The 12,251-nt window shown below is 44.3% G+C and overlaps 1 protein-coding gene across 1 annotated transcript in view; it reads left to right on the top strand.

Moving 5' to 3' along the window:
- The first annotated feature begins 570 nt into the window (after positions 1-570).
- The window catches only part of LOC131482355 (leucine-rich repeat-containing protein 37A-like), a 39,549-nt gene continuing 27,868 nt past the window's right edge, over positions 571-12,251 (top strand). Inside the window, exon 1 of the mRNA XM_058675811.1 lies at positions 571-802. Coding sequence (XP_058531794.1) covers positions 663-802 — 140 coding nt within the window. The 5' untranslated portion in view covers positions 571-662. The remainder of the gene's footprint in view (positions 803-12,251) is intronic.

Genomic DNA, 12,251 nt, shown 5'->3' with positions numbered 1-12,251 from the left:
GGCTTGGCAGCGTGGCCTAGTGGCTGAGGTCCTCGCCTTGATCCCATATGGCTGCTGGTTCTAAACCCGGCAGCTCCACTTCCTCTCTGTCTCTCCTCCTCTCAGTATATCTGACTTTGTAATAAAAATAAAATAAATCTTTTTAAAAAATTGATAGGTTGTGCCTTTGAGATAATATGTAACCCAATTTAGTTGTTTAAAAAGAACAGTTAAGGGCCCGGCGGCATGGCCTAGAGGCTTAAGTCCTCGCCTTGAACGCCCCGGGATCCCATATGGGCACCTGTTCTAATCCCAGCAGCTCCACTTCCCATCCAGCTCCCTGCTTGTGGCCTGGGAAAGCAGTCGAGGACGGCCCAGAGCCTTGGGACCCTGCACTTACGTGGAAGACCTGGAAGAGGTTCCTGGTTCCTGGCTTCGGATCGGCGCGCACCGGCCCATTGCAGCTCACTTGGGCAGTGAATCATCGGATGGAAGATCTTCCTCTCTGTCTCTCTTCCTCTCTGTATATCTGACTTTGTAATAAAAATAATAAATCTTTTTTTTTTTTAAAAAAAAGAAAGGCTGAAGCTGCCTTGAGAAAAGCTGCCAACGAGACTACCACTTCAGAGGGACTTAGCAACTTCTTGAAAAGTGACTCAATTTCAGAAGAATTGGAAAGATTGATGGCTAGTGGCATATCCAACTTGAGGTGCAGTGAACAAGCCTTTGATTCCGATGTCACTGACAGTAGTTCAGGAGGAGAGTCTGACATAGAAGAGGAAGAACTGACCAGAGCGGATGCTGAGCAGCGTCACGAGCCCCTGTGAGTAGAACCCATGCCGGTTGTCCTTGTGGATTGTGGGGGAAGGAGGAAAGGCTGAAGGAATCCTCCTGGTGGAGAGAGAGATTCTGCATAGGTGTTCTAGGTTCCATTTGTCTGTTTCCTAATCTTAGGTAGGCTGTTGTGTTTAGCTTCTAGTGAAAAATGGAAGATACTTGCGTAGTGTGTGTGTTATAGGCTAAAAGGCCTTGATTTCCTTTCAAATCTTACTTAAGAAAAAAGCAAGATAACTGATTTGCAGAATTGTACCAGTACTTTCACAGTGAACAATTTAACTTTCTTTTGAAGCTTTAGGACATCTTGGTTAAGTGTTTGTGGCTTGACTACTCAGATTTTGTTATTTCTAGTAAGTGGAGACAAAGGTTTAGTTGACCTGATCATACTGGAATTTGTAGTTGGTTAAAATTGAACTTTCAGAGTGCAAAACCGGTTTTTAGCTTTTTTATAGCACTTGGATTTTCTTTATGTTGTCAGGACAGACAAAAGATGCTTGAGAATATTTTCTTGGTTGCCTTTCCGTCCACTTTCACAGCTTGTTGGTTTTCCTAAAAGAGCCTGCTTTATCAGATTCATGTTTTATTTTCTCTTGGCTAAGTGTATTGGCACAGCTTGGATAAATCGTTCCTGGTTTTTCCGCATTTGTTGGGGGAACTGGGGGAACTTGTAAGCAGCTCTTCATGAGTGGCACTGCAGATTAGCATCATGGAGCCCAAAGAGCCTCATCTTATTCTTGCCTACCAGTCCCACCTTTATATACTTCAAACACACTGAGAGGTCAGTGGATCTGTGCTAACAGGCATTATGAGAAGGGACACAGGAAGTTACAGAACAGGAGCAGGATAGTTTGGGTAGAGATACTGCTCTCTGGATTGTGAGAGAAGGTTGAAATGTGCGAGCGTGTTAGAAACATGAAGTTTTCCTTATCTGGTGATTGGGTGACAGTGAAAAGGGTTACTGAATTTTTCTCTGGAGGTCTTGATTAAACAACTGTGTTTTTAAGCAGACTACTTAGTTTCTTAATTTTATTTATATTGCCTACATGGATTACAATGTGTGTCATTTTTATTTTGAGAAAAGTCTGGATCATTTTTGCTGAATTTCTTGTAACTCCAGTTCTATGATGATTTGTTGGCTTATTGTACTCACGTCTACTTCCATCTTCACGTTCAAAGCAGCTGCGTTTCAGAGGTTTGCTGCTGTCTTCCTTTAAATGGTTTATTAGCTGAAGAAAGCTTGCCAGTAGCTCTGACATCATACTCGGTGACTGTACTGCCCAGGTGAAAAATACCTTGGTGAATGTTGTTTTGTTTTTAATGTATAACAGACATTATGGTTGAAGCATTTTAAATTGTTACGTTCTTACTTTGTATATTTAGAACTGCAAAGTTAACTGTTTTCAAAAGATACATTCTATTGAAAGCATTTCTGACTTTTGGTAATGTTATTGAGTGAGTGTTCCAGTCTGATAAAGTGAAAATAACTGAGAGAGCTTTTCTTACTGTAAAAAAAATAGGATAATGACTTGATTTTTCTAGAGCTAGTCCATTCATTCATCACTTGGTTTTGAGCTGTTTTTTCACAGAAGTGTGTGGTGCTTGGAAGAGTGTGAAGTATAAGGACAGCCAAGGTGAAGGTGTCATTTTGAGAAATTTTGGAACTCTTTTGAAGTCAGTGAAGTAGTGTTTTTAAAAAGTGAATTTTCATGTTTCAGATATGTTTAAGTAAAGACATTTGAGCACTAAAATTACTATCAAGTAAATGTACTTTTTGCACATTATAATGTGTTTAAAGCCATCAGAAAGTATTTGCAACCTTAAACTTCTCATTGAGCAGGTGTCTATTGATTTCTGCACTCACAGTTGGCCAGGCAGTATGCCTAGAAGCATTGCTTTCATTAAAATAAAAAAATAAGAGAAAAAAGGGAAGTTGTTCCTTGGATGTAGAGAAGTTTTCCTTTTGTTTTATAATAGTACCTCCCAAATCTGCTTACACTGATAGCAGTTGAGTCCTAGAATGAGAAGTTGGTTAACATTTTGGGATCCTAACTGATCAGTTTCTGCTTCCCTGGTGCCCTTAATCCATTCATTTGCAAGGGACACCTTGGGCTAAATTTTCGCTGGGTAACTAGGGAATTATGTTGAATAGGAGATTGAGTAGTTTTTTTTTTTTTTTAAAGATTTCATTTTCATTACAAAGTCAGATATACAGAGAGGAGGAGAGACAGAGAGGAAGCTGTTCCGTCCGATGATTCACTCCCCAAGTGAGCCACAACAGGCCGGTGCTGCGCCGATCCGATGCCAGGAACCAGGAACCTCTTCCAGGTCTCCCACGTGGGTGCAGGGTCCCAAGGCATTGGGCCGTCCTCGACTGCTTTCCCAGGCCACAAGCAGGGCGCTGGATGGGAAGTGCAACTGCGGGATTAGAACAGGCGCCCTTATGGGATCCCGGGGTGAGGACTTTAGCCGCTAAGCCATGCCACCGGGAGGGGGCCCCCCAGTAGTTGTTTTTAAGTGATGTTTTTAAATTACAAATGGATCATTTCTCTGAAAATTGCAAGCTCTTCTCATAGAATTGTGGCTTTTTTTCTTTTTTCCTACCTGCAAGAGGGAAAACAGTGAAATTTTATAAGTCCTTGACTCTTCTAGCAGTTGTAAGAATTGTTTCTTATAGTTGAAATTTTGGCAAATATATATTTGTATATTTTCCACCTTATTTGTCTAATTATTTTCAGTTGACTGATTTCATGTTTGCTTAAAAGAATTTAAGTTTGACTCTTCCAAAGGTGTTCCATATATCTTTCTGTCTTGGTACAGTGGACATATAACTGTTTCTTTGAAAATTCTGCATTATCTCAGATTTGTTGTGACCAGTTATGTCCTTGTTTACCAATGTCACCTTGGAAGTGGTGGGGATTTAGAGATCATCATCTCGGTTGAAATTCAGGAACCTTTGTGTGTGTGTGTGTGTGTGTGTGTGTGTGGTGTTTTGTTTTAAACTTGTGTGTTTTAATAAACATTTCAGTGCTTGGTTTTGGTCGTAGAAGTAGAGGTATTACATATGTGAGCTTGCTGTTTCGTATATGCTCATGTGTTTGCTTTCTTTCACTTAGGGTTTTTATATTGCTCTGCTTTCCTCTCTGTGAGTTTTGGGTTTCTTTTTCTTCCTGCTATTTTTTGTTTTTAAAGATTTGTTTTTATTAGAGGAAGAGCTTCTGTCTGCTGATTCACTGTCCAATGGCCACAGTGGCCAAGTTGAGCCAACCCTAAGCCAGCAGCCTGGAGCCTGTTCCAGGTCTCCCATGTGGGTGCAGGGTGCCAAAGCTTTGGGCCATCCTTGACTGCTTTCCAGTCAGGGAGCTGGATGGGAAGTGGGGCTGTCAGGATTAGAACTGGTGCCTGTATGGCATCCCAGCGTGTGTGAGGCGAGGGCATTAGCCACTGATCTAAAGTACCGGGCCCTCTTCTGTTATTTTGTTATGAATTTTGGGATCTGTTTTTCATTTTGCTTCAATTTGGTTTTTTCTGGGCCTGTGCTGTAGTAAGTGCTTGCTGTTGAAATAATTTTTCCTAATAGTGTCTCGAGTGTGGTGTTAGATCAGTAAGGCACCTGAACCACATATGTGGACTTTTCTTCCCTAAGTAGCTTTGTAAGAACCTCAGGGAAACAAATGTGCTATCAAGAATACTTGTATTTTTTCCTAAGCTTTTAGTCTGTTTTAACCTGGATACTGTAATCTGTGTTCAGTAGGTTTCTGCTTCTGTTTAAAATTTATGTCTGTTTGAATGATGGAGACATAGAGGGGTTTACTGCTTCACTCCATTAGTGGCTTAGTGGCTGAGGCTGGGCCACGGAAGACAGGAGCCAGGAGCCTGGGACTCTAGGACTCTTGGTGTGTCCCAGGTGGGCAAAAGGACTTGAGCACTTTGGCTGTCTTTCATCACTTTCCCTGAGGGCTGTATGGAAAGTGAAGCAGCTGAGACTTGATGCTCTTATGAGATGCCGGTGTTGTAGCAGCAGTGCGCCTGCACAGCGCCATCCTGGAGGTTTTTGTTTTCCTGTTGGTTTTTGGAAGTTTACTGTCAAGCTTATAGGTCTTCCTGTTGGGCATTGTTATTCATTTTCTTTTTAATTTATATTTATCTTCATTTTATTTGAAAGGTGTAAAGACAGAGACCCACCATCTGCTGGTCACTCCAAATGCCAGTAGCAGTCAGGACTGGGCCACACTGAAGCCAGGAACCTGGGGGTGTTTGTGCATCTCCCACATGGGCGATGGAGCCCAACTTCTCTGTCCCAGGAAGTACATTAATGATAGCGAAACTGGAAGCAGATGAGCCGTTACTCAGACCTGCACTTCAACGTGGGATGCAGGTGTTCCAAGGAACATTTACACAGCTGCACCAAATACCTTCTTATGTTCAATCTTAACTTGTGTTTTATTTTCCTAAAAGCTTCCTGAAAGATCTATTCCAGATCAGAGTTGAGTATATCTGTATATCTGCCTTTCCAATTAAAATAAATAAATCTTTTTAAGAAATCAGTTAATGAACTTTCAAGGGATCTTCTGTAAATAGACCATGTATGAGGAGACCTTACCTCCTTAACTGGCATTATCTGGAGTAGGAGTTTAAATGCCCTGTATCTCTTGTTGATCGCTGGCGCTGGCTCCTGACTCCAGCTTCCTGCTGATGTAGATGTTGGATAGGGGTGTAGGGGAGAGGTCAACAGTGAAGGTTCAAGTAATTGGTCCCCTCCTAGGTGGGAGATCTAGATAAGTTTCTAGCCATTGTGGACAGTTAAGAAGTCAGGCAGTGGATAGGAACTGTTTCTTTCTGCTTTTAAGATAAAGGAATACAAAACACCTCACACTGGAGGGTATTGGGACTTGATTGATGCAGTCTTTAGGTCTCTGTGGAATGCTCACTATATGCTGGGGTACTAGTAGACTGGGAGAGAGAGAATGACTTGCCTGTTTTCATGGGGATAGGGTAGAGAGAGGTAATCACTTAAGCATATTATACGCATCATAGAGTTACAACTGTGGGTGCCACAGGGAGGCAAGGTGAGAGTGTTCGGAGGGTGTATGTCAGTGTCAGCGTGTGGTGAGGATGAGTCTATTCACGAAGTGACGTGTAATCTGAGATTTCAGCGATGAGAAGGAGTAGGCAGGAATGGAGAGTTTGCTAAGCCTCTGTAGATGGAGAGTTCTTGACAAATTTCAGATAACAGAGCAAAGTGTGGCCTGTTTCATAGAGTCATGAGAGATGAGGCCCGAGAGCTAACTGGATGCAGGTATCCAGGTGCATTGTTGCTATTTCTTTCTTTTTTTTTTTAAATACATTTTTTATTATTGTTATTATTTTATAATACAGTTTCATATTCCCTTATCCCCTCCCCAGTTCCCTCCCCCCTCCCCCCGTTTCGCTATATCATTACTAACATAAAGTTCTTCATACTCAGTCATATGTCCATCATTGTGGGCACGGACAATGGCAGCGAGTCCAGAATCCTATTGTCAAGATATAGTAAACAGTTTCATTGTAAGTCCATCTTTGTCTGAAAGTAGAAATGCATACCACACTACATCCTCACATCTGAATGTTAGTCTCCATTTCACAGCTACCATACATCCCCTTAAATGAAAAGTCATGATTCAAAATCAACAATAGAAAGAAAAATAGAAATTTACAATGCCATGAAGTTAAATGACATGTTACTAGATATGACAGTCTCCATTACACAACTGCTGTACATTCCCTTAAATGAAAAGTCGTGATACAAAATCAACAATTAAAAGAAAAATAGAAATTTACAATGCCTGTAGTTAAATGACATGTTACTAGATATGATGGTCTCCATTACACAGCTACTATACATCCCCTTAAATGAAGAGCCACAAAACAAAATCAACATCTGGGAGAAAAAAGAAATTAACAACATCAAGAAGTTAAATAACATGTTATTAAATGACTAATGTGTAGCTGAAGAAATGAAAATCAAGAACCTTCTTGAAGAAAATGATGCCACTGCATGATCTACGAGTCATTGAATGATTTAATCAGAAGGAAGTGTTTTGAAGAGATGAAACTGATAGAAAACAACAAAACCCATGTGATATAGTTTCTGCTGATCTTTGTTGAAGTGAGTCTCCTCCAGACAATAAAAAGATGGGTTTTGATTTTTAATCCAGTGTACTAATCTATGACGTTTGATTGAGCTTAAGCCATTTACATTCAGAGTTTAATATACATGGGTGGTACTTTGGTCCTGTCATTTTAGGAATGGGTTGTTCATTGGTTTAGTCTTCTGTTGTCATTTTACTGGGATGTTCTTCCTGTTTGCCTTTGGTTTGGGTAGGTGCTATTCCTCTTCTCTGTGAAGAGAACATCTTTAAGTATCCCTTGTAGGGCAGGTTTGGAAGAGGCAAATTCCTTTAGCTTTTCTTTACTGTGGAAGAATTTTATTTCATTTTCAAAGACGAAAGAAAGCTTTGCTGGATATATTATCCTGGGCCGAAAATTTTTTTCTTTTAGAATCTGGAATATGTCACTCCATTCTCTTCTTGCCTGTAGAGTTTCCTGTGAGAGATCTCCTGTGAGCTTAATTGGCATTCCTTTATATGTCAATTGATTTTTTTCACATGCACATTTAAGGATTTTTTCCTTATGTTCAATTGAAGAGAGCTTGAAGATCATATGTCGTGGTGAAGATCGTTTTTGATCAAGCCTGTTAGGAGTTCTATGCCCCTCCTGGAACTTGTTTCCCAGTTCTTCCTCTAGGTTAGGGAAATTTTCCTTTATTATTTCATTAAATACATTTGCAAACTCAGCTTCTTTTTCTGCCCCTTCTGGGACTCCCATAACTCTTATATTTGGCCTCCTAATAGTGTCTTTCAATTCTTGAATACTTTTTTTGGCCTGATCCAGCTCTGCTTCCAGCTTTTTATTTGCTTCCCGCTGATGACAGGAAATACCTTCCAATTCTGAGATTCTTTCTTCTGCTTGCTTCATTCTGTTTTGGAGACTCTCCACTGTACTCTTAATTTGCTCCACTGTGTTCTTGATTTCTGATATACCAGCCTTGATTTGCTTTATTGCTTCCTTAAATTCTTTGAACTCTTGCATGAGCTTCTCATTGTTAATCAGAATCTTTAAAATGAGTCTTATGGATTCTGTGTGCCCCATTGTCTCGATGTCTTCCTCAGTTAACTCTGAGGTTGGCATAGGGTTTTGCTCCCTTTCAGGGGAGTTTTCGGGAATATTCATTGTGCCTTTGTCCCTTCTTTTGCTCTTGATCATTGTACTTCTGGTTAGCAGAGTCTTCTCCTTGGAGTAGGTTTCTAAGCTGTGTCACCCACAGGTCTACAATGCGATTTTACTTATTGCAGTTGGTACACACCTTTTTGCTTGCAGCCACTTGTGCTACAACCTCCAGCGAGTTCCAGGTTTGGGTTCGTCAGATTTCCACTGTGGTCTCCACAGTCCCAGCTCTTGGCTCACCACTCTCCACCTCCTGTGATACCGTGCTGAGGCTTCACAGTTGTCTCTGCAACCTTTCTCCCACTTTCAGTTGGAGCAGGTCCCAGGATTAGAGAGACACCAGGTGTCCTATATAGTTAGGTTGTTGGTGGTGCTGATCTTGTTGGAACCTGTTGGACGTTAGGTCTGGGTGCCACACGGACCTATTTTGGCCGGTACGATGTCACAGTCGGTATTATTTTCCTGTGGGACCAGTGCAGTCACGGACCTCAGCAAGTTCTAGCGAGATCAGCACATGCGCAGTTCACTATTGTTCCCTGCAGTCCTAAAGCTATTGCCACAGTGCCCAAAATGGCGCCTGATGTACAACCACTAAGATTCTTGATTTGCTGGCCGTCAGACCCGAGGGCTATCCCAGACCTGCCCTGGGTGGAACACGTAGAATGCCATGTCGTTGCAGTTCACTGAGACAGAAATGATTTCACTCCCAGCTCAGCGCATGCTCCGTCCTTTCCCTTGCCCTTTCCTCTTTACACAAAATGGCGCCCAATTCAGCTCTAGGGGGCTGACTGGGCTGTGAAATCCACTCTGTTCTCATACTGCCTCTCTGAGATCTGCTGCTCTGTCTCTGCTCCTGGTCAAATCAAATGGACCAGCAGGATGGACAGTTGTTTGTCTGGGTTCACCTCCCAAGCTCCCAGTGAAAGTCTCTTCCCACCTGGTTGCTGGTGGGATTTCGGCTGCTGTGGAGTTCAGATCGCCATGCTGGAATATCAGTCTCTGCAGCACCACACCGTTGTGTCCGCTGCTTTCCTGTGTTGGTCAGTCTCCAGGTACCCCTCTGCTGTTGTTCTGTCCTTTCCTACAACCTGAAATATGTCCTCTCTGCTTCATCCTGATTAAATGTTTTTCCGTCTGTATAAACATGTCCTTACCCTATTCCGCCATCTTGATTCTACCATTGTTGCTATTTCAAATTTAAAATTGTATTGTGGAGGGCTGCGGGAGAGGACGTCTAGCTCGGATCCCGAACCCAGTCCGCCATGTGCCCATGGCTCATGGCGGGCTGGGCCCGGACATGCCTGGGTGCGGCCTGCTTCCTTCTGGGGTGAGTACGCCGAGGGGGGAGGCCTCCGTGACTGGGCATGTCCGGGACCCATCCACCACCCTCATTGGGTGGTGGGTGAACGGGATTGGGGAGGGGCGCAACCTTGGGCCTGCAGGATTTAACCTCCGGCTGCCAGAGGCGAGCCGAGGGCTGCGGGAGAGGACGTCTAGCTCGGATCCCGAACCCAGTCCGCCATGTGCCCATGGCTCATGGCGGGCTGGGCCCGGGTGGCCAGTGTGCCATTTGGCGCCAGGCTGAGTCTGCTGGCCGCCCGGCCGGGGGGCTCTGGGGTATTGGACATCTGAATCGCTGCTGAGATAGCTCTAGAGTGACCCCACTGTTTCTGGGATCTGAGTCAATCCTAAAGATTCCCAATGCCAGTAACTCTTCCTTTGAAGAACTTCCAATCCCTTAATAATGCTGAGCTTTGAACACCTATCAAGTAAAAGATAAGCTCCGGCTTGTGTAGCAGGCTGGCACCTAATGGTCCTCGGAGCAACCACGTGCAGGTGCGTGATTTACGGCTAGGAACGGTCCCAATCTGGGATGCCACAGCTGGGATGAGGTTCCCACCAAGGGGTGTATGTGCTGGAATGGGGGCTGCGTTCTATCTAGGAAACAGTTGCAGTCACCCGAGGCACTAGTGTGGGCTGGGATTGGATGCACCAGGCCGGTTCAGATCCCAGCACCATCTGGTGTTACGGAGAAACAGGGTAGATGTGGGACTGACTAGGCTGGGTCTCAATCCCCTTCTGAGCCATGTGTGAGCTGTATGTGGGTATGGACGAGCCATGGCTGGGCTGAAACATCCAACAACAAGAGTCAGAATGGGGTGAAAGCCAGCCAGGAAAAGCCACTGTTCCTGCTAGGACAGGAGGTGAACTGAGTAGTGTTGGCTCAAGAACCCCCTGGCAAGCGCAAAATCTGGCATTGGGAGGGGTTCTGATGGAGGAGCCTGGGCAACTCCTCTGGCAGGACACAGTCCCTGCAGGTAAGCGCGAGAAGCATGATTGGAAACAGCCCAGAATAGGCCATGGAAAGTTTCCCACTGGCATGCATTCGGCATGGGTCAGGAGCAGACCAGGCTGAATCAGTTCATGTCATCCTCTGGCAAATCCGATCACCAGAACAGAGTGTGGAATGGGCCGGGTTTGGTTGCGACAAAACCAGTACACATTATGGAACGCCAGGGCGTGGTTGCCTGTACTGGATATGAATGCAGCACCCATCCAGCACACGTGAGATCCAGGAAAGGAGGGGCAGAGCTGGCGGGGGGGTTAAGGGGCTGGTCCCCTCGCTGGACAACCACTCCCACTGGAGAGTGTTGGCTGGGATAGAGACAGACATGACTAAGCAAGGCTACAACACCTGTGCGCTGCATGTGGACAAGATCAGGGCCACAGCATCAGCTGGCAGAAGCTGGCACTGGGGACTAATTCTGTCGAGTCAAATCACAGGACCACCTAAAGAGTGCATAAACCGGGACAGAGAGACCTGGGAGGGAAAAAGTGGGTTCCCCCTTCTTGGGTCACTATTCCCGTGGGAGGGCATGAAAACTAGGACGGGGGCTGGGATGGCTAGATAGAGAGGTACTCAACAATACCCGTGAGGGCTGGATGGTTGAGTTGGTTAGCTGAACCCAAGCTTTAATACCCATTGACAAGTACCAGAGCCAAATGGGATGGGGGACAGATTGGTCTTCTGCTACACATACTGGCAAACCAGGGTAGGGGGCGGTCTGGTGGGGGTTATTGTGGGTCGCCCCAACTAGGCTGCAGCTCCCACTGGTTGATGTAAGGGCCGAACCAGACTGGACTGCAACACCCATTGGTTCCAGTGCAACTCGGGACTGAAAACAGAACCAACACAGCAATTGCAGCCACCAGCTGATCAAGGTGATGGACTGTGCCGGGCCCTGTGCTTGCTAGAACATACAAGAATCTGGTCTGGGAATACCTCAAAGTATCTTTGGAGATCTCCCCACTTGAACTGCTGGACTCAGAATTCTAACCAAGAAAAGACAGAAGACAGAATAGGACAATCATTCATCTCAGCTACATGTTGGCAGCGAAATATGGGACAAATGGAGACTTCATGATGGACCATATCAATCAGTGGACCACCTCATCGAGCGAAACTGGCAGTGACTCATAACTGGAGAACTATTAACTCCACTTGAGCACATATCTCAGAGCATGCCCCACATATGGGACTTGGGGTGGGCGGGAAACCGGGTGGGGCTTCTCCCTCAATACCCCCTTTTACCTCAGATACATGATGGAAACAATATGGACATAATAGCATTGCCCACCTCCCTATCCCCCTGAACCTTTTTTTTTTTTTTTTTTTCCTTCTCTTTCTTGATTTTCCTTCAACTATAGTTAACTATGTAAAGATTGTCAACAACAATACAATAAAATGGATTATATATAAAAAAAAAAAAATAAATGTTTATATATAGCAAAAAAAAAAAAAAAAAAAAAAAAAGATTTATTTTATTTTTATTACAAAGTCAGATATACTGAGAGGAGGAGAGATAGAGAGGAAGTGGAGCTGCCGGGACCAGAACCAGTGGCCATATGGGATCAAGGCAAGGACCTTAGCCACTAGACCACGCTGCCGAGCCCACCACATTCTATTATTGAATAGTGTTTTTTTTTTTTTTTTTAAAGATTTATTCATTTTATTACAGCCAGATATACACAGAGGAGGAGAGACAGAGAGGAAGATCTTCCGTCCGATGATTCACTCCCCAAGTGAGCCGCAACGGCCGGTGCGCGCCGATCCGAAGCCGGGAACCTGGAACCTCTTCCGGGTCTCCCACGTGGGTGCAGGGTCCCAATGC

This window comes from Ochotona princeps, chromosome 17, assembly GCF_030435755.1.
Source record: "Ochotona princeps isolate mOchPri1 chromosome 17, mOchPri1.hap1, whole genome shotgun sequence".
In the NCBI taxonomy this organism is placed as follows: Eukaryota; Metazoa; Chordata; class Mammalia; order Lagomorpha; family Ochotonidae; genus Ochotona; species Ochotona princeps.
The sequence above is the reverse complement of the archived record's forward strand: the minus strand, read 5'-3'. Positions and strand labels throughout refer to the sequence as shown.